General features: G+C 47.7%; 1 protein-coding gene across 9 annotated transcripts in view; it reads right to left on the minus strand.

Moving 5' to 3' along the window:
- Positions 1-22,075, minus strand: part of LOC126577603 (axotactin) — a 27,046-nt gene extending 4,971 nt beyond the window's left edge. For 5 of the 9 annotated variants that reach the window (XM_050239367.1, XM_050239370.1, XM_050239368.1 and 2 more), the window contains exons 1-14: positions 21,933-22,066; positions 14,685-14,795; positions 9,213-9,397; positions 8,964-9,137; positions 8,630-8,870; positions 8,018-8,237; positions 6,490-6,625; positions 3,785-4,069; positions 2,984-3,708; positions 1,146-2,011; positions 865-1,079; positions 392-791; positions 85-332; positions 1-22 (exon numbers count right to left, since the gene is read on the minus strand). The exon at positions 1-22 is cut by the window's left edge and continues 410 nt beyond it. In XM_050239367.1, the coding sequence (XP_050095324.1) occupies positions 1-22; positions 85-332; positions 392-791; positions 865-1,079; positions 1,146-2,011; positions 2,984-3,708; positions 3,785-4,069; positions 6,490-6,625; positions 8,018-8,237; positions 8,630-8,870; positions 8,964-9,137; positions 9,213-9,351 (3,671 nt within the window). In that variant the 5' untranslated portion in view covers positions 9,352-9,397; positions 14,685-14,795; positions 21,933-22,066. The other 4 variants (XM_050239363.1, XM_050239366.1, XM_050239365.1 and 1 more) reach the window with 4 other exon arrangements.
- Between the last annotated feature and the right edge of the window lie 5,025 nt (positions 22,076-27,100).

Raw genomic sequence — 27,100 nt, forward strand, 5'->3', positions numbered from 1 at the left:
GTTAGTGCATCCTCATTCACATCTAGTGGAATAAGAATCCTCATTAGAAACATTAAAAATGTTAAGCAACTTTACGATACTTACTCGTCTCACAATGCTGTCCGAGATGAGCCCAACGGTTTTTGCAGACACACTCGAACGTACTCCACAGCTCACGACAGTATGCACCATTCTTGCACGGATTCGGCACGCACGATGGCTTACAATCCTTAATAATCTCCGACAGATGAACCGACATGAAGCTGTAAATGTCGAGGATCTCACCGTTAACGACCAGCCCACGGAAGCATCCAATCAGACCCTGCTTGACGGTGTACTTCTTCGAAATCTCTCTGGAAAGATGTAGAGCACACGTGAAAAAACAACACAACAGAAAAAAACGAGCACTTACGTTGGAGCACCGCCGATGAACATGCTACCCTCGAATGGACCAAACTCTTCCTCTGGCTGCAGATCAACCATGCGCGTGTCCGTGTTGATCATGAACCGCACATGATGCTCGTTGTAATCGATCCAAATCTTGTGCCACTCACCACCGTTCAGCTTGCGATTCGTATCGATCACCAGCGTCTTCGGGGTGCCCGTGTTGAGCGTAAAATTGAACGTTAGCTGATAGTCCCCGGTCAGGGCGACCATAAACGATGGATAGTTCGAACGGATTGGTGGCTGGAAAAGTAGAATAGCCTTTTCCCCGGTCGTCCGGAAGGAGAATGCGATGTCACCCTTTCGCCATCCGGGCACCTCGATGTAAGACTGTGAGGTCGTGAACGTCACGACGTACTTTTGAGTGTCTAAAAAAAAGGTGATCGAGTAGCGAGAACAAGAATTTAATTATTTTAATCTCAGCAAGCGATTTCGACTTACTCGTTTCGACGCATTCGAGCGGCCCAAGTGTGATTCTGCCTTGCGATTCTTCATCGAGATTCTTTTGGCGAAGGAAGTACATCTGGGTGATGCCGAGATTTGGTGGTTCCTTGAAGTAACCTTCATCCGAGAGCCATCGGTTAAGGTTCGCATCACAGTTACACGTTAGACTTGGATCTTCACAGTTCTTGCCAACCGCACAGGGACAGGTACCACTAATGGAGGAGAACGAACGAATTGTTAATTCGATTTTTTTAAGTGCCTAATCAACTCGAGCTTACCGTTTCACCTCTCCCAGTGAGTCAACCGTGTTATTGTTGCTCGAGGATTTAAACCACGTCGATGAGTGTAGCTCAAGCGGCGCTTTGATGCAGTCGTACTTGATGTACTGCGTACAGTAAAGCGAATGAGAGATCAACTCCTGCAGCATCTCCGCACTGAACTCTCGGTACTGGATGTGAAAGCTAAAATCCTCATCCGTCGCCGATCGTACGTCCACCTGCGACGGTAGATTATGCTCGACGATCGTCTTTGTGGCATTCGCCAGGCTCTGGAAATCACACTTGACCCGTGCCGGTGGAAACACTCCATTTCCATCGATGTCGATCGAGTAAACGTCCGATTTGGAGTAACCGAGCAACGCCAGCTCTTCGCAGGTCTTGCGGAACTTGGTAAAGTGGCAGTTCTTGCCAATGTACCCCGTATCCTTGCAGTCACATGTGATACCATCGTCCTTCACCGAACATTTGCCACCGTGCTCGCAGGTGTTTGGTTTCTTGCACGGATCCACGTACTTGCAATTGTCCAGCGACACATCACCGACCACCCGCTCGCTCTTCACCAGATACCGCGGTTCGATTTCGATGCCATTGATTTTCAAATCACGCAAACAACCGACGAGCCCGGAAGCGGCCGCCTTCAGGCTGCTACCGATAATCAGCTTGTCACCGATGTTGAACGACAGTCCGTACATCTGGGTCACCGCGTGCCGATAGTCGACGACGAATTTGATCTCGTTCCGTTCGTACGACAGGTGAATCGAGTGCCAGGACGTCGGGTTTTCGATGCGGATGTAGGTGGTGTGTGTCACGTTGCTCTTCACGTCCGGGCACAGGTCAAAGCTAAGCCGATCGACGGCGAGACGAATCTACAAAGGGACATAATGGATTGCCTTTCAATTTTAAATTCTGCTTCTAATTTCGTTTGTAGCTAAGAATCTAATGCCGTTTTGCATTAATGCGCTTGATTGCGAAACAAATTTCATTTCATTCTGTAATTATTCTCGAATCAAAGCTTTTAAAAGTAGTTTCTACATGTATGTTATTGCTGGGTTCGTTGTTGAAAAAATGATTTTTATGTTAATAACTCTCCTTTTAATTTTAAAAATTACTTCAAAACCACTTCTCATTTTCAGGAGCAGTCATGTGTTAATGATATTTGGTCGGTTTACTTGCTTATTACTTTTTGCCGGAGCCTCTTCGCAAAAGCTCGGCATTTCAAGGCCAACGAAAGCAAAAACTAAAGACAATATTCAACACGTTCATTATGAACGTAGGCTCAGGTTACAGGCTGTAACCACAGGGTGAATTTAAAATGCTGCCATTACCTTATGCTAGCAAGGTACGCGCCACCCTCAAAACACCCTCTTTTGGGGTCGAATATTAAAAAAGTTTCACCCAAATCGAATCTCAAGCCCAGGAATTTGCGGTTTCAAACAGGACACCCGCTGCCGGTCGACTGGTGCTGCCAAACCATTATCGTGGACACCCCAGGGCTTTGAACCGAGTCAGGGGGTCGATGCTCATGGATATGTTTGTTGGGTTCAATGTTCGGTCTACAAGATTATCGCTTAGTGCTCTCATGTGCCAGCCACCCATGAGCTCTCTTGTGAGGACAAACCCTTAAAAAGGAGTTAAAGGAAGGATAGGAATGTTGATCCTATTTCGTTGCGGATATCTGTGCTCCTAGGCACCGGGCCTGGCCACAAGGCGTCGACAGAGAATTTGCGGTTACCAAACCGATTGCATCTCCGTTTGCAGCCATAACGAACCCCTCTCTCCTTCTCTCTGTTGCGGTTGCGCTCGGTGTCTGTTTGTGAATTTCTCTCTACCCCGCTTACCTCCCAGAATCCTTGTCCTTCGCTCGTTTGCACCTCACTGTACGCCAGCACGGCCGACGCTTTGCTGCTCTTGAAGTCAAACTTGAGTGCCAGCGTGTCCGGATTGTTCATTGGCCACCAGATGTGGGATTTGGCGTAGGAAAAGGTGATCGGTATCACCTCAACGTTCGCCTCGTAATACTCCTCCTCCAGCACCCCGATGTAGTGCACCTTCGGGTTGCCTTTCCGCAGCTCGAACAACACCGATACGTCATTGTAGAAGACGTACTTTAGCGAGCCGACAAAGTTGTTACTCGATGCCAGACCCTTCCGTTTGCCCAGATTCTGTCCCCCGCCAAAGTAGATCTCGGGATCGAACAGCAAATTGTGGTTCGCTCCCAGTGCGTCCAACACCTTCATGTGATCGTCCAGGATCACAATCACTTTATCGTGCTCGTGCAGAATGGTAAGATTGTGCCAGTAATGGCGTGTCAGATCCTGGCCGAGCGTTGCCGACATTACACCATCACCAAAGTCCATTTCGATGTACGCCGAATGGTTTTTGATGGAAGCTGCTATGTACTGGGGTTTCAGGGACTCTCCGCTGGCGTAAAACAGTGCCGAATCGTCGTAGTTTGTTTTAAACATCATGCTGATGCGTGTCAGGGGTGAGTGGACGCGATCTTTCCAGTCGTAGATCCGGTACGAGACGTAGCTCGAGCCACGTAGCGTTAATACTGTAGCGGCTGTGTTTTGGAAGAGGAAAAGCAGATGCATGAGAATACAATCACTAAACGTTATAAAAAAGAATTGAACACTTACTGTAGATGTCGCAGTACTCGCCCTCGTACCTGGTGCCGAAGCAATCGCACGAGATGTCGTAGTAATGGTTGATGCATCGCGAACCCTTGAAGCAGAGATTCTGCCGCGAATGGCACTTGTTCCGGCAGCCCTCCTTTACGTTCTCGTGCTTGGTAGCGATGAGGGGCGTGATGGGGAGTAGGTCGGATGCGGCCTTACCCGAGCTTAACACCACGTTCCGTATACAACCGACGAACGATTCAATGATGTACTTAACACCGTGCAGCTTCTCCTCCGAGCTGAGTCCTGTTTGATGTTAAAACAACCGAAAGATAAACAAACAACCGGCGAGATGAGATGAGAAGATGCTTCGAATTAAAGGAGAGGACATGTTTATCCTGTCTTATCTTCTAGATTCATTTGAATTCCCACGCACAGACACTTTTGCTTTGATTTCGAGGAATAAAACTCAATTTTACTCCACCCCAACTTCCCCAAAAGACACCGTTACCGGAGCCACAAATCATTTGCTCAGAACCCAGAAGGGATTTTCTCACTTGTATCACATCCTGGGTTCCGCTTGCCAATCCGTTTGCAATGCAGAACGCAGAGAGAATGGCTCCTAAATCGCGCTCATTTATCGTGGTGGTGTACCGCATGTGTACGGCCCACCACACGAAACATGAGTCCGGATGCTCGAATCCAAAAAACGATTTCCACAATGGCATCCCTGAACCACAGAATTGCCATCAATCTTATCGAAGATTACGGCATCCGTTTGGTGGTCGGTGGTGATCCATGGTGACACAATCGATCGGCGATAGTTCGACCCATCACACTCAATCCGAGCCGAACGAAAGGAACTGGCCTCGTTTCGCGTCTGCAGTAAGTTATGCCACAGAGAATGTGTCTACGTTTCCCGAAAACTTATTTTCCAATTTCCAATTCCTCCGTCAGTAAGATTGTGGCGAAGAAAAACTTTTAATCATCCATGATCGACCTTCTTGGTTGGTTAATACTTGGTTGTGTGCCCCGTGACTCTCTTCCGGGGCTCCGGGGTAAGTTTCAAAGCCCCTGTCCAAACATTAGCACACAGCGTGGGAGAGCGACTGGTTGACCTCGATAAGGAAGTTCCCGGAACCGGGCTCAGGCCAACTTTAAACCAACCGTTGCCGGCCCTCCCCTCATTATACCAGGGGTGGATGGATCCCTGGATGTTCCAATCGGAAGTAACTTTTGCACCATTCCGTTCGGAGGAAGGTTTCGATTCGAATAGAGGTCGAATAGCACACAATTGAACTCGTTCGAAGGCGTCCTAGCAATGGGGGTTTCCGGTAGAAGATACCACGGTGCTACGTACGTGCAAGCCACACAACCACTCACCAGCTGACGCTGACCTACAACCACGTTTCCGGTGACGTTTTTATTGAAACGACAAGTTTATGCTAATCCCTCTTGCGGCCAACTTTCCTTCCCGGGGGCGGAGGAGAAAGACGAGGCAGCACGGGGAGAAATTAATTTTAATGGACACACATGAGCTTGCGATCGAAAAGTTGCTCCTTTAGTCGGATGTTGGTTGCTGTTTTCTGCTCTATTTACTCTATTGTAAAGGGCAGCTCCGACTGACTCTCCGATGGTTCTCGATGTGGTGTGTGGACAACACAAGCAGTCCAGATGCAGCATGAATCAACGCATGAAGTTAGCACACAATTGAGCAAGAGTCATCGGTTGTTCAACTTCATTGAAAGTGATTGTTTTACTGGTGGTGATGGTGCTAACGATTTGCAATCGGAGTTGGTTGAGGAGGAGGCGGAAAGTTTCCACCTTTTATTTGAGAATGCAATTATTCAATTCATTAAAGCTTCACAAACATTTACAGAGCCTCCAAGAGCATGCCATTTAAACATTTATGTGAGTGATACTGGAGCATAGATATGCTCTGCACACTTGATGATGCGTCATGATGCGACTGATTGTGAGTAAATGAGCTTATCAACACAAGGTGAGAACGCTTTACAAGACACCAAACACAATCAACACGGGATGATGTTACTGGAAATTCTTGGAAGCAATTCTTGCGGCTAAGCTCAACCGTACGGGAGTGACACCGAGCGACATTTTGTCCCATTAACTTGAAGCTCCCCCCTCCCCCGGAGGAAGAGTCAGCAGGAGGACGTGATCGTGATCCTTTTGCCCGCGAGAAGTCGATGACTGTGAAAACTGTCTACAAGGATGTCAATGTCAGCACGTTCTGGTCGTTCCGGCCGTGTGGTTACCGTTCCCGTCAGCGAATGCATGACACGCGCGCGCACTGGCTCGTGGCTATGTCGTGGTGGTGGTCCGGTACGCCTTGAAGCTTATTAGAATGTGCGTGCGGAGAGGAGCGTGGTAACATTTCACCTCAGACCTCACCGTGCCCTCCCCTAAAATCCATGTTATCACGCGCACGGTCAGGCCTGTTCCACGCTAACGATTTCCGGGGAACCAGAACCACCGGTCGGCCGGGCGGTGTGGCTGCTGTCATCAACATCGAATTGCGCTGGCATGTCGTGACGTGGCATACCGGGCGACAGGTCGGTTTGGGGTTTTTGGTTAAAGCTTCGCTTCGGTTGAGTGATTTTAACCAATTTGGCACCGTGGAGTTGTGTGGCATGTTCCGACGGGTACGGTGCGGTTGTTGTAACGCCGTTTGGCCATAATCATATTTTGCCGTCACGATTACTCACCACCGACCAGGACGACCGACATCAGATTGTTGGAGACGCCGTAATTGGTTTCGTGATTTAATCCCTTTAGGTACACCTCCTCCTTGTTGTTATCGACACGGGCTATCAGGCGGGCACCATGCACATCGATCCGTACCTGCCGAAGAAAGTAAAGGGGAAGGGAAAGAAAAGGCGGAAGGTTAACCGGGGCAAGTGACAGCAAGTGTTCTTTGTTCTCGAAGGTGGCCAAAACGCTAAACCGTGACAACAACCGGGGCCGCGTCGTTTGCTGGTTTGCTTTCGGGTTCCTAATTAGCCTTGGAAGAGAGGGGTCCGTTTCGTGGTAGCACGGTTTGATAGGTTATAAGATACTGTTGCGGTTAAGGGTGTTTGTGTGTGGTTGATTCTATCATTATGTGGTCATTAGTGGTAAAGGATCGTGGTTCGTTCAGCCAAAGCCAAGTTCAGTTTCCCCCCGGGTCATCGATTGTCTCGAAGGAGATTATGTCGATGAGAACATTAAATGTAATGAACTGATGCTTTGATCAAAGTAAAACCACACCTTCCATGACCTTTTAAGGAACATTATCAAGATTCCAAACTCCTCTTACACCTGGTTTACCTTACAAAATGAAGAAGAAAAATCCTCGAAGGTACTAACATTACAAATGCTGTGATTGAAAATGTATCATAAACATCATAATGCCTGCATCCCTCGCCAATCATGAGGCTCTCGCTGGGTTCGCTCGCTTGTCAACAACGTGTGGGCTGACCATGTTTTCCCACTCCCACTGCGTCAATTCTTGGAAGATAGAAACATCACATGGGAGTTCCTTCCAAGAACGATAGCTCGTTTTTTGAAACCCTATCCGTAGTCACAACATCTGTATCAACCATCAGAACAGCAAAACAAGCCCCTGCCAGGATAAATGAAAGGGTTGGGGTCAGCTTGCACTTAGTTTAGATATTTTAATTGGCTGTGAGGGGCTTGTAAAGGATCTTTTCGATGCTTAAAAATAGATTTTTTTGATTTCATTACCTCTAGAGAGTAAAACAAGGTCATGCCAGTGGTCTGACTGTTGCCTTGTATCGACTTTTATCTAAAATGCGACTTTTCATTCTGTTTTGTAACAACGGATAAAATAGAAACTCACAGCGGTGCCCCATCGCATACTACATACGGCGAAGGTACGATAAGCGGATTGCCGTACATGTTGACCATTAGCTTGAATGCTTTAGCTTGTACGTTTCTCGATGCAATATGTTTCGCCTGATGCTGCTGCTGTTGCTGCAATGGTGCAAAGCTTTCCAGCAACGTAACGTACTTACAACGGATCAACGGAGACGAGCAACACTTTCCGACTATTTGCTATCGAATGTTTGTCGCAACTAAAGAGCGACATGTTTGCGAACGGCTTAGTGAAATTTTTAAGTTGCATCGTGTGTCCAAAACGCTTCTCTAGTGCTTACGATAACACTCCTCGGGGTTGTTGTGCTGTTTCCTGGAATGGGCGGATGGTCAAGCGACCAAAAAAAAAAAAAAACTCACCATAACACTGTGCCACTCGTCCCGATTGAGACCCTCGCCGACGGTGACGCTGGTCGAGTGGTTCCCAAAGACGTGCACCACCTTCAGCTGGCCCTTCTCGACGATCACGTACAGCGCGTACGGGTCCAGCTTGACACCGGACGGTGTCTTGACGTTATGGTACACGAGCAGCCCGTGTGGCAACCGGGTCCGGAACTGGAACGATATCTCTCGACAGAGCCTGCGTGTGCCAGAGTCCATGGTGAAGGATTGCCAAATGCCCCGAGAGCACACATCAGCACAGCCGCACAAAAACATAACGATACAATAAGAGAGAAAGAGATTCGAGGAAACATTAATTAAGCAAGATGATACTGGAGCAAGACGATTATAACGAAGATGAGGCATCCTTTATCTTCTGCTTCTTGGAACGATCGTTATTGTCATGTTGTTCGAACGAGGAGTGAGGTGTGCCAGCATCAGTGTGGCTTCGGAATAGGTTTTTCAATGGAATGTCATGTATTATGTATGGAAAGGAGAAACGCCAACGAACGAAAATGAAGCTGGATCCAAATTTTTCATAACTTTCACCTTGGATACTGTTGAAAACTCGTTACAAAGTGAAATATTTACCGCAACTGAAACGTCTGGATGGTATCGCCGTCCATCTGGATGAAGGTGTTGTTCTTGGCGAACATGAACGTTTTCTCGTAGCCCGTCTCTTTGAACGTCAGCTCGGACCCACGCATTTCATCCGGCACCGGCGCTAACGTGCTGCTGGACGAATGCAGCGACCAAACCTCCTGCGTCTGGGTGCGAACGGTCGACGAGGAATCCATGGTCGTCGTTAGCGGTGTTGGTGGTTGCGTTGCATCTGCAAAAGTCCAACGGTGGGTGAGATTTCCGCCCCTTTTTCTCTTCCGAGCAATAAATTCGTCCCTAATCTCCGGTACGTCCGGTCACTCACGTGTTTCATTAGCGCACTGCTGCATGCACTGGTCGTACGTTTCAAAGTTGTTCTGCAGATTACCACCGCAGCCACCCCAGATGAACTGGGCGCAGTTGTTGATCGTCTGCTCGAAGCGATACCGGTAACCGAAGTCCTTACACTGGCCCGGATCACCCGGACCGGTACATTTGGCTACGGGAAGGGGGGGGGGGGGGGGAAGGTAAAGCGAACAATGAAGAATCCTTACTGTGGTGCCGTTTTACTTACGGTACACTATCTCGCTCGGTGGTTCCACGTTGGTCGGGATAGCGAGCACACCCTGGTATGCCGGATATCCCGTGTAGTGTCCGTGCAGGACCAGTGCGAGACAAACCGGAAGCAATACTGATGCGGCATGATGGGTCATTATTTTTCTAGCGTCTCCGGACAATGATATGCTGCTGCTGCTAATGCTGCGGACGGGAATGGCAACTAATTAATAATGACGAGAAATCGCACAAATGATGGTGCATTGCTCGATGAAAGATGATGTGCCAGTGATGGCGGTGTCATTAAACATGTTGCTATTACTTCTGCGCCATGAAGGTTCTTTATAACAATGGCAGCGTTCCATCTCGTGATGTAACCACATAAGTAATGAGGCGGAGTGTTTTTTCTTCAAATTGATGAATTTGATACCATTTACGGTGAGCCGGCAAGCGATACTTCAGACAGAAGAGCGCTAACACTTCAATCGAACATCTGCTGCACGCTCATCCCTGCCTGCTGGAAATCGATGGAGGCGCATGGAGGCGCATGGTGTTTGGTTTTTTTTTACAGATTCAAGGCCGCACGAGAGCCCTATGGTTGACGCATGGATACTGTTGATGTGGAAAATGGTGCTCATTCAATCTGCATACTTTTTTCCACCCAAAAAAAAAATCTCTTCTGTTGCTTCTCCATGCGCCTTGGAGTTTGTTTCAAGAATCCAGCTCCTCGCGAGAATGCGGTAATCCGCATTACGCACCGACTGAAGAGGGGATCAGTGCGCGCGTGAGGTGTGGCGACGGAAATCTCATAAATCATTATGTTTCCTCGCGGTTGTGGTTCCCTGATGGTTCATCTATGCTTAGCTATCACAACGTAGCAGCTGAAGAGTGATTCTTTTATGGCAGCTGCTTACACTGGAAAGCATCATTTGGTCTCTTGCGAGCTGCAGAGGATTAGCGATGACAAACGAACAAGAATGCTTGTGTGATTGGGGATTATGTCGCTTTTAGCATCTCCGCATCAAACCTATCATTTCGCTACGCTAAGAGAGCTTTAGAAGACGGAAAATAAAAGCTTGATGCTTATCGGTGTTGCTACCAATTTGTTGACCAACACGTGAAGCAGGGCAACATCTGATGGCAATTATCCTTCAATCGTTACAAATCGAATGATTTGGTAGAATATCATTTTGATAACATTATCAAAATACTCGTTTTTTTTTAAATCCCCAGATCATAGGAGACTGGTCAAGAGGATGAAACGAATACAGATACCACTGCAAAACAAATCTCCTTAGTTTTCCCTTTCAGGAACACACTTCCTACGTTCCAAAAAACAAACAAATGCACTATTTGCCACCACCATACGCGGTATTCGGTTCGGGTAGAACTTTCTCGATCGGATTTGCACAATCTGTTTGAATCGGTCGTAATTAGCGGCCCCCGGGAGGGCGGGAGGCTCCGAGTGGTCATTGAGAGCTGCTGGTTCGCTGTCGTTAGCGCACCGGTTCTCCCTCTCTGCTCGCATGCAAACGACCAAAGTTTGTTTAGACAACAAGCGCCACACTCGCTGCTGCTGTGGCGGCCCCATCGATGCAGGTGGTGGTAGCTTTAGCTAGCGCCTTTTTGCATTAATGATTTGTTTTAGCAGGGGCCCCGGTTCCATGCATCAAGCCGTACTCTTTATGGTGATCCGCGATAAGATAAGCGGCGTCGCAAAAAGGGTCAACCTGGGGCTGAGTGTGTCGTGAGAAAATGGTAGTGAAAAGTTTGGGATTGAGAGGTTTTTTAATAGAATTGGGATAATCTCATGTAAAAATAACTTAAATAAATGTTGATCTAGTTATGTATTAAGTTATTAAACAATTCTTGATTTTTAGTACTTCAAATTTTAGTATAAAACAATTTACAGTGTTGTAAAACTTTGGGTAGAACTTTTTCGTAGGTAGTTCGTAGTAACAATGTAAACTATTCAACTAACAAAGTAACATTACATCACCATTTTCAGCGAAATAGAGCATAAATAATGCATTCCAGCATCACAAAAATGAAACGAATTCTTTTTAGCATTTTTTCGTCGCAAAACGGAATCATGTTGTGTAGCCAGCGGCATCAAATGGTACACAAGTAGTGCTCGTAAGGAGATGAATCATAGTAAATTACAATATTATGACCGTAATCGGGGCTGAGTCCGTGGCTCTTGTTGTTGACTTCTCCATTGGATGCTCCTCCCCGGTGTCTGGGACTGGTATGCGAGTTCGAGCAGGAGAGCAAGTTGATGTTTGTGTCGGTTGGTGTAAACAGAAGTGGTCAGTTTGTCGGAGGCCTCTTCCAACCCCCATCAGTGTCCATCAGGGGACTGTTTGGTGCAGGAATGCGCAGTTTGGTGTGTAGTCAAGGGACGTAGTGGACGATGGCCTATAAGGCACACGTGCGCTACACGAAGACCACAGAATTGCATGAACAGTTACTGCTGCTATCCTGCGCTGGTATGTTATGCGTTTCTGCTGCTCACTGTTCTGCATAATTCTCAAACCAGAACAGTACCGGTGGCCGGGTGTAACATACTTTCGGTCCTTGCAAAGGTCGTTATTTGTGTGGAGCTGAGGATTTTGTATAGTTCCTCAAACTATACTCAGAGTAGCAACACAGAAGAATCCTGTGCACGAACCGAATCTGAATATTTTCCTTTGCTGTCTCTCTGTTCGTTCCAAGAGTCCAAAAGCTTCGTTCCGTTTGTCACATGCCACTCTCTAGAGCAGACCTTAACGGAGAATTATTTGTATGGTGACTGAAGATACTCGGCACTTCCGTAGCCGGCAAGCTACGTAGTGATATGATTATGGCGTTATTAGTGTGTCAGACACGCCAGCTAATGTCGTTTGGACGGATATGCTGGTGCTCGAGACGGTCAGATCGTCACCAGCAGAACCGTGAGATATGATTATGAGGCATGACGGAGAAAACAGCTCCCTGAAAGGCCTGCCAGCGAGTCATGAGTGCTCATGGCGAGCACTCGAAGCCGCCCCGAAGCATTTGCGCTGCACCGAGACCAACGAAACAATAATGGCGTGCCGGGCGTTCGTAGAGCATTCGGTTAAGCCACTGGCATCTTCACAAAGGGTATCATTTCGTCTACGGTGGTTCAGATGTTGACATATTCCGTGTGTGATACGTTTCGAGTCGCAATTTACCGGTTTTGCACTGAAATGTGGCGTTGATTTTGATTGGCTCGGAGTTAATTTTGGGTTGGCCAATTTGCGTTTAAAATTATGATTTCATGTTTCACTTACCAGAAGACTTTCGAAAGCTTCATGAAGGGTATAGCGATAACATATTTGCCATATTTTAATTAATGTAATTGGAACCTTATTTAAGGAAAAATATGGAAAAATAACACAAAAAATGGTTTATTGAAAAATCAAACATCAATCCAGAACACCAAAAGGATGCTCCTTTCAACCTTTCCAGTGAAAAGCGGAACAAAATGGTGGAGAATCAAAAGGAAGAAATTTCCCGATTTCAAACAGTGTACCGACAGTAGACCGCCAGAAGCTACCCTAGCAGACAGCGGTGTTTGATTGTGACAATGACAAGAATCAGCACCTCTTCGATAAACCCATCACGTACCGATGCGAACGAATTTCGGTTCCCTCTGTACGGTCGGTACAAGCGTCACCGGAATCTGATATCCGGTTCCGGGGCGTTGTGTCACAGGATTTGAACATCGAACACACCGATTGTGAGCGTGTCAGCCGACGTTCTAGCTTCTAGCCGAAACAGTCCTAAAGGTCTTCTTTTTTCAGGAATTGTGTCGGTGAAAAGTTCGACAGAATGTTTTGTTTTTGCTCCTCATTCTCCTCTCCCCGGAACACACGTAAAGCTTCACAGTTCAAAGGTGCACCGTTTGTTTGTTACAAATGGTGTTCACGTCTTTTCGATCCTTACGCTTTTGAGGCAACCTAGCCCCAACACCCTCGTGTATGTGAGTGCTTGATACTTTGGAATTCTGCGAAACATCTTGCCACTTGATTCGGTCTTTTTTCTTCTTCTTTTGAGTATTTCTTCTGAAAACTGGGACCCCATTTTGACAAATCTTATTCCCGTCTTGTCCAACTTCAACGGGCCGCCGGACGGGCAGGGAAGATAAATATTTGTAATTGATTTATTCGAGCTAGCATCCGGCCAACCTCACCTTTGTACCGAAGGGAAGCCGCATAACAGGATGCTACCGTCACGTCGCAGACGAAACGAACGAAAGGTCTCGATGTTGTGTGCGTGACCTGTCCTGGCGTCAGAATGGGCTACAGAGTAGGCCGCGTCTCCGGTAGCCATGTTCTAAACGCGGGATGGTTCACGAATTAAAGGACGAACTTTGTGACGTGTACGTGACATTAATGAATTGTTTGGGTTTGGTTGGAAAACTTTTTTAAACCCGACAAACGGTCGAAATGAGGTAGCTTCATGATTGAAAGCCTTTCCCCGGGAGTTAAGCGGAGGAAAAACGGTCCTCTTCGAGCTTTTTGGGAAAGAAGTTTTTCCCCCTCCGACTCTCAATTTTATTTAATTCGCTTTTGTTTAAAAGACGCAACGACGTAGCACATTCTTTGAATTTTAATGCATTCATTGTACATCGAATTCTTATCGATCTTATAAATTAGTTGATGGAGAATGCGTAGAGGAATGTATATCTTTTGGGGGAGGAGCTTGTTTGGTTTATAACTTTTGATTAGTTGTTAGATTGTGAATCCTACTCTATTTAGAACGAGCTCGAGAGGCGCAATATTGGGTCGCAATAAGGTACAATAAAACGCTTGAACAAATGCGATCAAATACACAATGATTTTCTGAGTAAAATAATGATATTAATCCCTCCCTACCCTCCAATGAGTGCTTTCAAATAGCCACTCTCGTTGGTGTGTTGCTCGGAATATTGGTTTTGCAATTATGCGACCGAGCTCTGCGACGACTTACATGAGCGTTCGTGCATAATTTGTGAATTCGATTCAACGTTGAGGGCTCCCGGCGGGATTATCGATTATTGCGCTTCCTAACCCCAATCCCAAACCTTCCCCACGTTATCAGGCGGATGTTGATTACAATTATTTATTCATTGGCCAATAGATTCAAATCTTTCGATCGGCCAGCTAATCACCTTTCCTTCCGCCATCGGAACGAGCAGGATCACCCTGGTGCACACCGGTAATCATGTGCGGGAGCGAGGTCGTGGTGATTGTGGGTGTGCAGATTATAATTGCAATTTTCACTAGCCACGATCGAATCATTAACCAACTGGGGAGCGAAAACATGTGTTGCACGGGACAAATATTTGTATTTACGATCATAACAGTTAGCAATCTTTAAATAGCATTATTGAGCTGTGTACATAGTGCACGTGAAGTAGCAAGTTAGGATGATAAAGATAAGATAAGATACATTCATACAGAATCAGATGTTTAATGATGCTGAATCTGAATTAAACTTCATTTACCTTTTCAAAATGATTTCACTGAATATGGTTATGCTTGCACCTTACATCAATGCACTGTTCTCACTGTACAAACACTTGCAACCCTATATTATACTTTTACTGCTTTCACAACTGTAAGTAGAATAATGAACAGATATTTTTTTTTACACAAATAAACATTTTTATTCCACGACATTTAGCACATTAACTGCACACAGATAACCATTCAGCATTATTACGTTACACACTGCAAACGATCATATAATCACTTTACAAGATTCTGCTAATCACTAGCGACAGTAAAACACTGCATTAATCACCACTGCTTAGTAATAACCGAATTAATTTGCTATCAAATCACTCACACGGTGCACTCACTCTTTACTTTCAAAGCTGCTTCTTTCCATGAAAACACTTTTCACTGTTCACGGTTGCACCTTGAACTCGCCTTTCAACGGACAACTTCCTTCGTCCTGCAACGTGCACGGCCACTGCACTTGTTCATTCACAAAAGAAAAGGGCTACCGTATGAATGGTCTACATATCCCGTTACCGCACGCACCGATCGTGGCGCTCTAACTGCCAGACCGAAGACAGGCCGAGACCACCGTCTCCATCACCGCCATCAACAACACACAGTGACACTGTCGCGACGGCTGCCAACGAGACCGATCGAGTACATCACTTCACGGCGCTGGATAATTGAATGATGAGTTGTGCCTCAATTTAAGTTTCATTCCATTCCACGGTTTACTGCCCCTGGCCCACTGGGAGGGAGGGGGGGCGGTTCGGATCTCGGTGTTCTCGGAGTCGGTCACAATCACATCACCGGCACCGGCGGGCTTGGTTTTGGGGAAGCTGATATCGATGCAGTTACTGAGCCAGTGCTCGGTGGTGAGTATAATGGCTTATGAGTAAGTATGGCTGGACAAAGAGCTTCAATGCGGAGACGCTCGGCTAAAGTGGAGCAGATCACTAGTGTTGGTGTTAGTTAGATCATCTCGGATGGATCTTCGTTTTACTTCCACAGATTTGTGGCCAGCGAGCTTGACGAATGAATTATGATTTTCCGCGTAAGATTCTTATTTCATTTAGTAGAGCATATGGCTTTGCCTAGAATACAAAACAAGGGAAAGAAAATGTTCTTGTAAAACACACAACATCTTCTAAACGTTAGTCATCAATTAGGCGAACGTCCATTAACGTCGCCTCGATGGGAAAGGTAGATAAGAAGTGAACAACGGACAATGCTTCATGTTTTCCGCCTCCATCGTGTCTGATTATGTGATTTGGTCGTCAGTCGCAAAGCTGCGTCTAGTAGTGAAGCAACAGCTATTGAACTTGAGCTAGTTCGCGATGTAGACGGCTGCTGGTGGACGAGCAACATGAGCGTTGTTAGTGACTAATTGCACGCCACGCGGTTCTAGTGCACGAGATGACCTTTAAAGAATTGTGCTCGGGATGTCTGACCAGCGGAATGCATCTGAATCAGCGAAGTGTCTACGTTGCACTTTAAAGATGCTCACCTTAAAGACGAAATCGTAAGAACGATAACCATAAATTTTAATTCTTTTGAATCCACTGTACACGCCTATTCTGTAGGTCTAAAATATGGCGCAATACCCGGAAAGCAGCATAAAAACTGCGAGTAGAAACTACCACAAACTACCGGTGACTTGAGCCCTCCCGGGGGGCCAAAGCGTTTCAATTTCTGTCCGCCACGGTTCACTAAACAGGAAAAGTTTGTTTGCCATTATCAGCGCAAACCCTTCGCCCTGATGGACGGCAGGATGTTTTGCGAGAGTTTCGTGTTCTCTCGTGCTATTGTGGCCCCTTTTTTGGTCTCTCGGGACTCCGGATGGATGCACTCCATTTCAGCTCCACTGTTATCCGATGCATAAGGCGATGAATGGCACTGCTTAAGAACAAGCATGGCCCTCGCGATGAATCAGGAGCTGAGGCACAAAATTAATTACGATCTGCTTTCTTCATGCGGCGGGGATTCTGCAGTTCCACACGATATAGTTTAACGGCACTAACAGCGCCACCACTGGAGTGAGCATAAGCATCATATGAACGGCAAAGAATGTTCTTGTCCGCGAACATTCTCCAAGAACCGCCCGCTCTAACCCGGGGGCTGTGGGATTGTATCGGTGATTAAACTCACGGTAAAGATATCTCCAACTTTCCCTGGCCACAGAAAACCACTTGTACAGACAGCGCTGCCTGACTGCGGTTGGCAAGTGTTTTGGCACAAAGTTTAGAGACACTCGGGCCAGAAAAAGAAACAAACAAAAAGAACCTCCCATCGAAACCGAACCGAAAACCCTGCAATAACTATGAGGTGAGGTTTGGATTGGTAGCGTCCGTCCACTGAACCACCACCGTGCCGTACCTGTGCAGAAGATAAGACAAGGTACGGTACGATACGATTAGTTTCTGTTTTGGGCCTCGCCACGAAATGGATTCGCCTTTCATAGACACACTCGAATGCGAATCCTTCTCGTTAGGGCAAGTTTCTTGGCCTTTGTTTTTGCGCCCGGGCAACTTCTTCTTGGGTGGTGGGAGGGGGTTGCTGATTGGAAATAATTTATCCAGATAAAATTGATTCTTTAACTTTCGTCCCAGGTTCCAATCGCTGGACTCCAAGTGGTATTAGAACTCGTGCGCTACATCGTTGTCTCGATGTTCACAACATTCCGGGAGCTTCTGGCGCAGAGGAACATGCTCCCTGTAGTTGAATATCCTGCGAGAGGTGAGTTTTTGTGTTGCAGACGTCGTGTTTTTGGTCGAAAAGTTTCGATCGATGTGATTTATTGTTCTTTATCTGCTCTGTTCTGGCCGGTTATTGGAAGCCCAGGGACGGCGGAGAGGCAATTGTGGATTATTTGCAAAACTAAGATCCTGGTTTTCAGCTTCCTAACACAATTTTCCATTCCAAGTTTTCCGAGAATAACCGAAAATCAGACCACAGATATTTTCTCTCTTTCTCCAAGATAATCCTTGTAAGCGGCGAGCAGATCCAAACACAGAGCTTTCTTCCATCGACCGGCGCATGGGTCTTCAACTTGAACCTGGACACGGTTCTGGACTTTGCCGCCACCGTCGCCACCCCGCGTTATCTAATTCACTCAATTGCCGTTACTTAAGGGAAGTTATTTGATTCAATAATCTCACCCAACACAACCCCGAGCTGACCCGGGCTGGCGCTGCGAGTGGCCTCTGAAGCCCAGCCCAGGGTCCGCCGGTGGCCAGTGGTGCTTCAATTTCGTTCGACAAACGAAGAAGTTGGGCTCCAGTAGGCGCTGCGCTAACTGGTTACGCAAAGAAAGGGATGGTCGTTGTTGTTTGGGCAAACAATTTGGAAAACATCGCGACGATCCGAGTAGCCTAGCGAGTGCTAGCTCGCTCGCTCGTCTCGCCTTTTTGTTTGTTTGGCCAAGCTTTCCAACACTGCCCGCGGACAACCGCGCACTCGATTCATAGGCCATTTGGCGACAAATTAGCGTTCCGTGCGAGCGAGCCCTGGTTGGTGCAGCGCGAGCACGGATTGAAAATGCAAATAAGCTTCGAGGGCGAGAAGGGGCGCCCTGGAATCTGGTTGGAATGGGACTAAACTCATGTCTTGAATATACTGGCACCTGCTCGGGCATCTCACAGAGGACAGAGTAGAGAGTAGCACAGATAAGAGATACTTATTGTGCATTAAACAATAGCTACGGAATGCAACAAGCGGTTCCTTGTGGTCCTCGCGAGATAAAAGTCACTTCGAATGCCATCCCCAATCAGCGGTATTGCCGCGTGCTGCCAAACTTTAATCATCTTTTGGGGGGGGCCCTGGGCGGGTGCAGCTGTTATCACCGAAAAAAAAAGAAACCCATAATAAGATCCCTCCCCACCATCGAAGCAGCTCAGTCGCGGCTCGCGATCAGGTTGAGATCATTTGCAAGGAAATGGCCACACTTTATCTCCTGTGCCGTGTGCGTGTTATCACGGTGTAGCGGCCAAGCAACAACGCACGCCAAAGGCGCTCGTATGGCATTGCAAAATTGAAATAAATTGGTCAATTATTATTTGCGCGAATATGGCCCTTGCGGCGACGGGCCACTCTCGGGCGTTTTGACTCGCAGGTTCCAGCTCCGTCTCGCGACGATTCATCCCGGAGGATATTGGCCGCGGCATCAACCACCAAGGAAGGCAAAGATTTCGTTCTGTTCCATAACGTGCTTACGGCAGTGACGCAGGTGGTTGGACAATCCGTTGTGGAAGATTTTGAAAAAATAAAAATCTTCCATTCGCTCGCTCCCGGCGTCCCATCAATCATGGCGGGGGGGGTCTGTTCCAGGCAGTGTGCACCAGATAGTGACCGGGCAGGTTCATCGCTAGCCCCTCACCTACAACTGGCGCATCCAATCGTGTCTTATCGCGTCGACCAACTGACCGTTCGCGAAGTGAATCAAAATCAAACCGAACAGACCCGAAAAGCTCGAACAGAACCGCAGTTGGGGATGCTTATCAACTACCGGCCGGCCACACTGCAAAAGCGACGGAATAGGAATCGGAACCAACCGCAAGTACCCCGGGTCTTATACCTTGTAAATCATTACGCTCCGATAATCCGGAGTGAGATGCCTACTGGTTATCGTATATTGTTCCTGTTCCGGTAATGAGATACTGATGATGAAATTCCCGGTAAACCAGAATGGCATTCCAATCCCGGTGAGGGTTATTTTGAGCTGTTGCTTCTTACGCAACACGTTTGGTGGAGGCCTGATAGGCATCAACAACCCGATAAGCTGCCACTCATTTGACGATTCCATCGCGGTAAAGCACATCGAACACGCATGGCTCTCGGTCATGAGCATGTGTGGGTAAATAATTTCGAATAAATTGGTCGCGCGAATCGACGGAGCGTGCAAGCCGAGCGCCATTGTCGACCCACCGCCAGGAAACCCCCTTAAAACCCCTTTGTGCGAACCGCGTTCAGTTACGTTCAGAGTTTCATTCTTGGGGATTTCACGTGTTTTATGAGCCCGTGGGTATTACTGGTTCGTGCCGGCTTACCGCTTCATCAACGCGCAAAAGGGTGATGACGAGCAGCAGCAGCAGCAGCAGCAGCAGCACGATTTCTGCCAAAAACCGATCCGGACGAGTTCTCGCCACACAACGCGAGTCAGGGCGTGTGTGCGAGCGGCTTCGGCCAGTTTGTTTCTTGTTTTTACGATGCCATGAAGTAACAATCGCAATGCAGCGTCATCGAAACTCCAACCAGAGCTCGCCATCCAGCGAGGTGGCTGAATGGTTGCAGTTGTTGGTACCAGCTGGTCGCAAGCCAAAACACTTGGTGCCCGTGACAGATGTTCCGATGCCGAAGACAACGCTATCAGGGGCTGACTTGCTGTGTACTTGGAACACCTGTGAACCGCATGGAAGCAGTTTAAACCAACCTTTCGACCCAGAAATTGGGGGTATTGTGTGCGGTTTTTTATGTTTCTTCGATAGCTAGCTTTAGGGTTGTCTAAAGATCCGAAAAAAGGAATCTTTTATTATTGCACGGATCCTAATCCTCTAAACACACACTTTTGCACGTCTTCAAACTCGAATACGCTCGAAAAACGAATGCGAATACCACAAAAAACCCATTAGAGGATCATTCCGAATCATTTGGCCCCCGGGGAGTGCCATCTTTTTCCGTTTTCTAGTGGCCGTACAGTCGAAGAATGAAGAAGTCAGGTCTTTTGGGCTCGGAGCTGGAGCTGGTGCTGGTGATTTGCATTTCCATTGGCAGTGGCATGAGGGCCACCACCATGCATCGCACTTGATACGCTTTTCCCCCGGATATTCCTCGGATGCAAAAAGAAGGTCAAAAGAGAGAGAGAAAGAGAGACCGGGAGGCTCTTGGGCACATAAAAGTTTTACATATTGGCCTCTCAAATTTTCTCGCCATTAGAATGCAATTTGCAGATCCACACCCAGATCACTACGGTTCCGGTGATGCTGGCCCCACGAACACATACACACTGCGGAGGCCTTTATCCCTTTTCCATTGGGGACACTACTGAAGCACACTTTTCTCGTTTCTTCATTGGTTGATCTTCCTTCGCACTTTGTCACGATTTCGACCCGAAAGTCGAAGAATGGAAAATACCGTTGACAAATGGATTGCGGACCATTTATGCATCGTACGATGCCCTTTTTCCCCTAGCACGACGCGGTAAGAGGTTCTTATTAATCCTTCATGCGACCGGTGTGACGAGGAATCGCTTTTCTTTCCCGTTTTTTTTTTCCTTAGCGTTGTAGGCACCCGTTCACCGTTGTACACCGAGATCGTATTCCCGGTACAGTCCTCTTAACGCCAGCGTGGAAAACGGAATGCGGCACAAGGACACGCTGCTAATGGATTTCTCCGATGAGCATAAATCACGGATGGAATTTCGGAGATTTTGCTCCACTTTTCGTTGCTGCTGCTGCACATTCACACCCTTTTCTTGGCCTCCCTGGTGCCCTGGTCACAGATATCCGGCTATTAGAAAGACACTTTCTGGGGCATATTGGTGGCCACTTGAGGACCTTTGGAATCTTGAGCACCTTCAGCACAGCATCACTATTTCAATTCCTCACACGTGAAGCACCAGGATCGCCACTTTTCCGGAAGAATTTTGCAAAAAAGCCACCGGGAACAAACCGAACTCGAGTTTCAGGCTACTGACCGTGGCTGGCGAAATCGAGACACTGACTACTGAGCGCGACCACTACACTGACTGGACTGCGAGCCGCGTAGGCGTCCACATCGACGGCCACGACGACGATGGCCGTGATGGCGGAGATGGCCACTTAAGCCACTTAATAGTGGCCACGATCCTCGGGCGAGCTACACTCGCGACTTGCGACTTGCGGCCGCCCTGGGCGACCGGGACCCGGGGTGTGAGAAACGTTGTAAGATGGAGTGCAGTGCCGCTGATAAGCGAAGCGACAAAAACAGAGCACAGAGAGCCCGCACCCGCGAGCGACGGTGTTGCCGCGAGGTGCGAGGTGAAGCAGAAGATAACGATCAGTTACTTCGGATAACAGCCAAGATGGTCGTCACCGTTGTGGTCGCCGCGCCGTCGCCGTCGCCGCCGTCTTTGATTGCTCTTTGCTTTCGTTCACGACCGTGAGGTGGATGCTCTTTAGATGCGTTACTCGGCGAATGTGTAACCCATCGTAACGCAAGCGATCGCTATACACTAGAGTCTGGAGACTGCTCTCGCGCGTCGCCGAGGGAATTACCTCCCTAATAAGGTGTATCCAGTAGCCGACGGTCCAGTGCACCTGCCCGATGGCTCACCACACACAACACACACGCAGACACACACGAGACTCTCGGAGGGGGGTTCCGAGACGACGACAAACCACACGCTACGACCGCCCGGCACAAACTGTTCTGCGCCAGCGGCCACCGGTGAGCTGATAAGCCACGAGCGCACCGCGGTTCGTTTTTTTTGTGCGTGCGTGCGCGAGCGTGCAACCGTGTGTGTCTTGGCGGTTCGCGAACTAATCCACGGCGCCACCGAGCGCGAAGGTATTGACGAGAGACGATCTCTCTGTGGACGGGCGCGCGAGAGTATGATCAGCTGATGATCGCTGGCGGTGCTCTCGCGATGTCGGTTACTAAATGTTGCAGTGCGGGGGCTTACAACAAATCACGGTTCGCGAAAGCGATGCTTTATCCCCGAAAACAGGATGTCTTACATGGGTGTGGCAAGTGCAGGAAATGGAACATTGGGTGCACAATCACAACATTGAAAGGGGTGACGGAAATATTTAAAACTGATGCTAACACCTTTTAAAACGGTTTAAATTGATATTCTTTTCCATTCTCAAATGTGTTAATCATTTGGAAAAACAAATTTAAATGAGTGTATCATAAACAACTGAACCTTCAACTTTAGTTTTTGCTCCTTTTCTCTGGTTGTTCTCCTCCGGAATCACCATTTGTTGAATAATCTTTGAGAATGTTATTCGAGTCACACTTAGGCTCCATGGCGAAGGTCGCATTCTGGCCATACTCTTGTGCTTGAGGACCATATTTGCACATTCAGCACCCCTTCATTGCTCCGTACGCGGCTTGCGTAACGGCGAAGCCGATGCCTCCGGCCCAGACTTGTTTGCAAAACACATTGACGCAATTCACAGACTGCAGCCAACTAATTAGCAAGTGGATCGAGAATTCGCCGGTTTGCCACGGAGAGATCCAAGGTGGCAGAGGATTTAAGATTTCGGGATCTAATAAAATTGTTATCTTGAATTTAGCTTCGGGAAATAGTGCTCTACGGGCTCAATTAGCGTGTTAAGAATCTTGTAAGAATTAGAACATGAGGTAGGTACGATACAGGTGGCATCTAACCATGATTGTGATTCCGAGAAAAGTGTCCTCATTTCGGGAGCTGGAAGATAAAAACCGAGTTGTTCCCGTGCTACGGGATTCGCCATAAACTGGGTGCAGAATGGGCTACCTATTTGCTCTTGAGGTGCAATACCGTATTGACAAACCAGAAAACAATCAACTGATAAGCGTATAGCATGCGCTCGTTAATTATGCTACAACAAACGTTCCCGACGGAGCGCGGAACGCTTGCGAGAGGTGTGATAGTAGACCGGAAGGTCTAATTTTGCCTTGGTAACTGTCGAGGTACCAGCACCGGGAGCTAGCCACGGTCCAACAATAACATCCTTCGACATCCGACCCCGGTGGGAGGTCTGTTTTTTTCACACGATGACAACAGAAACAATTACGAACGTAAGCATAATTTATAGTTCGCTTATTGTTGTAGCGCGTTCATTTATCATGAAAGTAGTACGGCCGCCGTGCTTGCCCCGTGGTTACAGCCTTTCGAAGATGGTTGTTGGTGCAGGAAGAGGGAGGTGGTGGCGGTGTTGTAATGTTGCAAGTTGGTTCGTACCTTGGTACATACTTCCTAATTGCGGTGCATCGTGACCACAACAATGCGGCACAGTTTTTCAAGGCCTCGCTAGCGCAGTAGAATTCCATCGTGACTGAATCCGTTCTTACAGGATGCTGTAGGTGGTGAAGATTGTTTAAAAATTTAATATAAAGACTAGAAAATCGGGTTTGCAGCTCATTTAATATGTGTGGCATATTTTTAATGATTTAATTTATTCTTCTTGCTCTGGAAAATATCGTGAAAGTACATTTTGCCAGAAACGCATGTTTAAAGAGGATACCATGAATGATATTTTTCTCAATTTTTTCTCAAAGTACAACTAAGTAATCTTTAAAAGTTGAAGGGTTATGTGACATTCAAGTATTAAAATAGTAAATTGAATAGTTCCTTCACAAAAATTCTTCAAAAATGAGCCTTTTTTTAATCGTTTCAGCTCCCCACTGAACTCCAACCGATCCGATCGCTTCTTGACTTAACCCTTGAAATTATTTCTGGCCTCCCGTAAGCTCCACACACGGCGAGCTTTTTCGTGAGCTCAACCCCTTTGTTGGCGGCATCTATTTGCAGGCGTAACGGGCAAACGGCGCCCAGCGTTTCGTTCGCCGAAGGTGCGATGAAATAATTTATTTAACCTAGTGGTTGGCCATCCATCTTGGCAACCGGCGGAGACATGTTTTGCACTCCGCAAAAAGGAAAACCATAAATGATGGGGACCAACTTTTCACGAAAACGTATATTTATTTCGCAGTAAAGAGGAGAAATTAAAGGAGAAACACGTCGCGACATTAACCTAGAGAGCGTCTTAAATATGGCCGGATGTTAAGATGAATGTTTTCGGGAAAGTGTTTCTGTTAAAAATTGCATTAAATTATTTTCTTTATTTTAAGTAAATTCTAAAGAGAGAAAAAGCTCCAACAGTGCCGCTTGGCGAAGTGCATGCTATTCATCAAGTAGCATCGCTCAACGGTGGAAGGTGGAATGTTTTTGACCTTTTCCTCCTCTGTCGAACTTCGCCGTTATGATGGACGCGACCATCGTCATCGTCATCGTAGTCGTCGTTGTTGTGGCGTAAAGCGATCCGATCCAACGGCGCGGTCGCTGTGCCTTTGAGATGCCTACGTATTTTCGGTTTCGGTCTGTGTCGCACTCTTCCGGCACTCTTCGGTAGATCAAGGTGCGCGTGGTAGCGGTCCTGCTCATACACACTGGCACGTTCTGTGTTCCGTTCGCCGTGTTCTCGGTCCGCATGACTTCCCTTCCGACTATAATTTCATATTTCTCGGTTTCATTACACATCCCACCACCATCCTGGCTCGGCTGGGCATTGCATCTGGCCAAGAACGCGAACCAGCTGACGTAGGAAGGGGAGAGAGAAAGGGTGCGACACGATCCCTTCTACTTCGAGAGGCTCGTGCGAGCGCGCGCCAGGCCTTCGCGGTCATCGCTCGCGCTCGGTTGGTTCGGAAAAGCCTTCTTCGCGTCTGCTGTTGTTGCTGGAGATTCCAATGCCAGGTTTTGAGAGATCACGCCCGCATGGAATGCCTTGTGCAAGGTGTGAGGAAAGCTCAGGCCGCTAATCAAACAAAACAATACGATTCCGATTTGGAAGCGCATATCGCGACCGGCTGTTCCGTGTGCCAACGTCTCCGACCATAGGAGGGGACTAATGAAAGGGTTTTTCGTATTCGATTGGTCACGCTAGGCGAATTAGTAAATCACGCGCACCAACACCTTCCACAAAGAGTCAAAGAACTCGAACGCAAGAGTCGCCGGCAGCGAGAGCATAAAAAACTTTGCAGCATTTGCCAACATAAATCAACCCAAATCCGTAGCGTAGGCGCGCTCTAAGAAACGGGGAGTGGGAAAGCCAGCAAAATCGCAAATTCACCCACGTAATTTTTCGCCAATCCTCCCACCTACCATCACACCGGAACCACGTGCTATCGACCTCGGGGTAATGACACAGTTCCGACGAATTAATGTCAGCCCTCCCTGTGGTCCTAGGATGAATAATTGGAGGTTCTCTGGCGCGCGCACGAGATTGATCACTGTGTTTTCGGGAAGGTGCCCTCACTTTCCACCATTTCAGTTAGGTGTATGTGTGATAGAGGGACTCCCATCCCACCTTAGCAGATTTATGCTGCACTAGGTCTTTGCATAGCATTATGCTCTGTGGGACGCAGCTCAAAACGAACCGATTTTCAATTAACCGATTTTATGCTGGCTGGCAGGTTGTGCCCGTGAAACGATCGTAGTATGCGGGAAGGAAGAGAGCAGCGCGAATGTGCTTACTATGATGCCAGAACGGTGCATAATTGGTACCGCATGCTCACCCATACGTTCGTTCAACCAAGGGGGGCTCCAAAAGGGCGAACGCTCGTGGGTCGTAATCGCGCCTACACGATACACTCCGGACGATCCAACCCGCACGGAACGAGATCCGTGGCATGGAAGAGCGTATAAAATGTGCAATTAAAATGTATGAAATTCTTGGCCTCACGTGCATAGGACTCGACATCGTCGTTATGTTCCGGGGGGGGAGAGGGTGCAACCGGCCTGGAATGTATTGCTCAGTATGTTTGTGGTGTGCTGTTTGGTGTGCCCACGATGATTCTTACGCGGTGATCATTGGCCTTGGAAATGATGATGTATGCAAGCGGTGTTTGACATGCCGAGCATAGAGTTCATGCTAGCAGATAGAGCAGCACACGGTGCGTGCGATGGGGGTTGTGCAGTTGCAAATGGCCCGTTAATAGATGCAGATAATTGCAAGCAATTTCGGTCATTCTGCGGGGTTTTGTGCAAACACCGGTCATGTGTGAGTTGGCAATAAGGAAAATGAAGCAATTATTGGAATCTATCGTGAACTAGAAAGGTTTGGCTCAAAAGTATGCGGATTTCACTATATGTGGAACATTTTTAGTTAACTTCCTGAATTGTTCAGCAAACAATTTGCACAAACTTGTTTAAATGTTTATCATACAATTTCATATAACAGCCAAATACTCCAGCACACCAAAACAGCACTGACTCCAGCTTCACCGACAGTATTATAGAGCGATAATTTACGGCAAGTGGCAGTAATGGTTATGGCGGTGAGACGGCTGCCGACTTTCGCGCACATTTTCCGCGCACGCTATTTTGGAATTCCATCGTCGTCGTCGTCGTCGTCAGCCTCAGCCTTGCTCCCACAGCCGTTAAGAAATGATTTAACGCAGCCAAAAGGCCGGTTGCCGAAATTTTAACCTTCCGCGTGCGACCAGCGCAAGTTCCGGAGCAATCATCCGCGAGTGCGATGGATCGTTGTGATCGTCTTCGTGGCGTACAACGATGCCGCTGCCGCCGCCGGGCGTGCCGGTGTGTAATAATCATGTTCTGGCATAAATTAAGCGACGAAGCAAGCAACAACCCCCTGTTGCGGTGGCGGAGAAGATAGCGAAAGGGAGAATGGATGGATTCTCAACCGGACGGAAACGGTGCTCGGTTCGTCAC

The sequence above is a fragment of the Anopheles aquasalis genome, chromosome 3, assembly GCF_943734665.1.
Source record: "Anopheles aquasalis chromosome 3, idAnoAquaMG_Q_19, whole genome shotgun sequence".
Lineage (NCBI taxonomy): Eukaryota > Metazoa > Arthropoda > Insecta > Diptera > Culicidae > Anopheles > Anopheles aquasalis.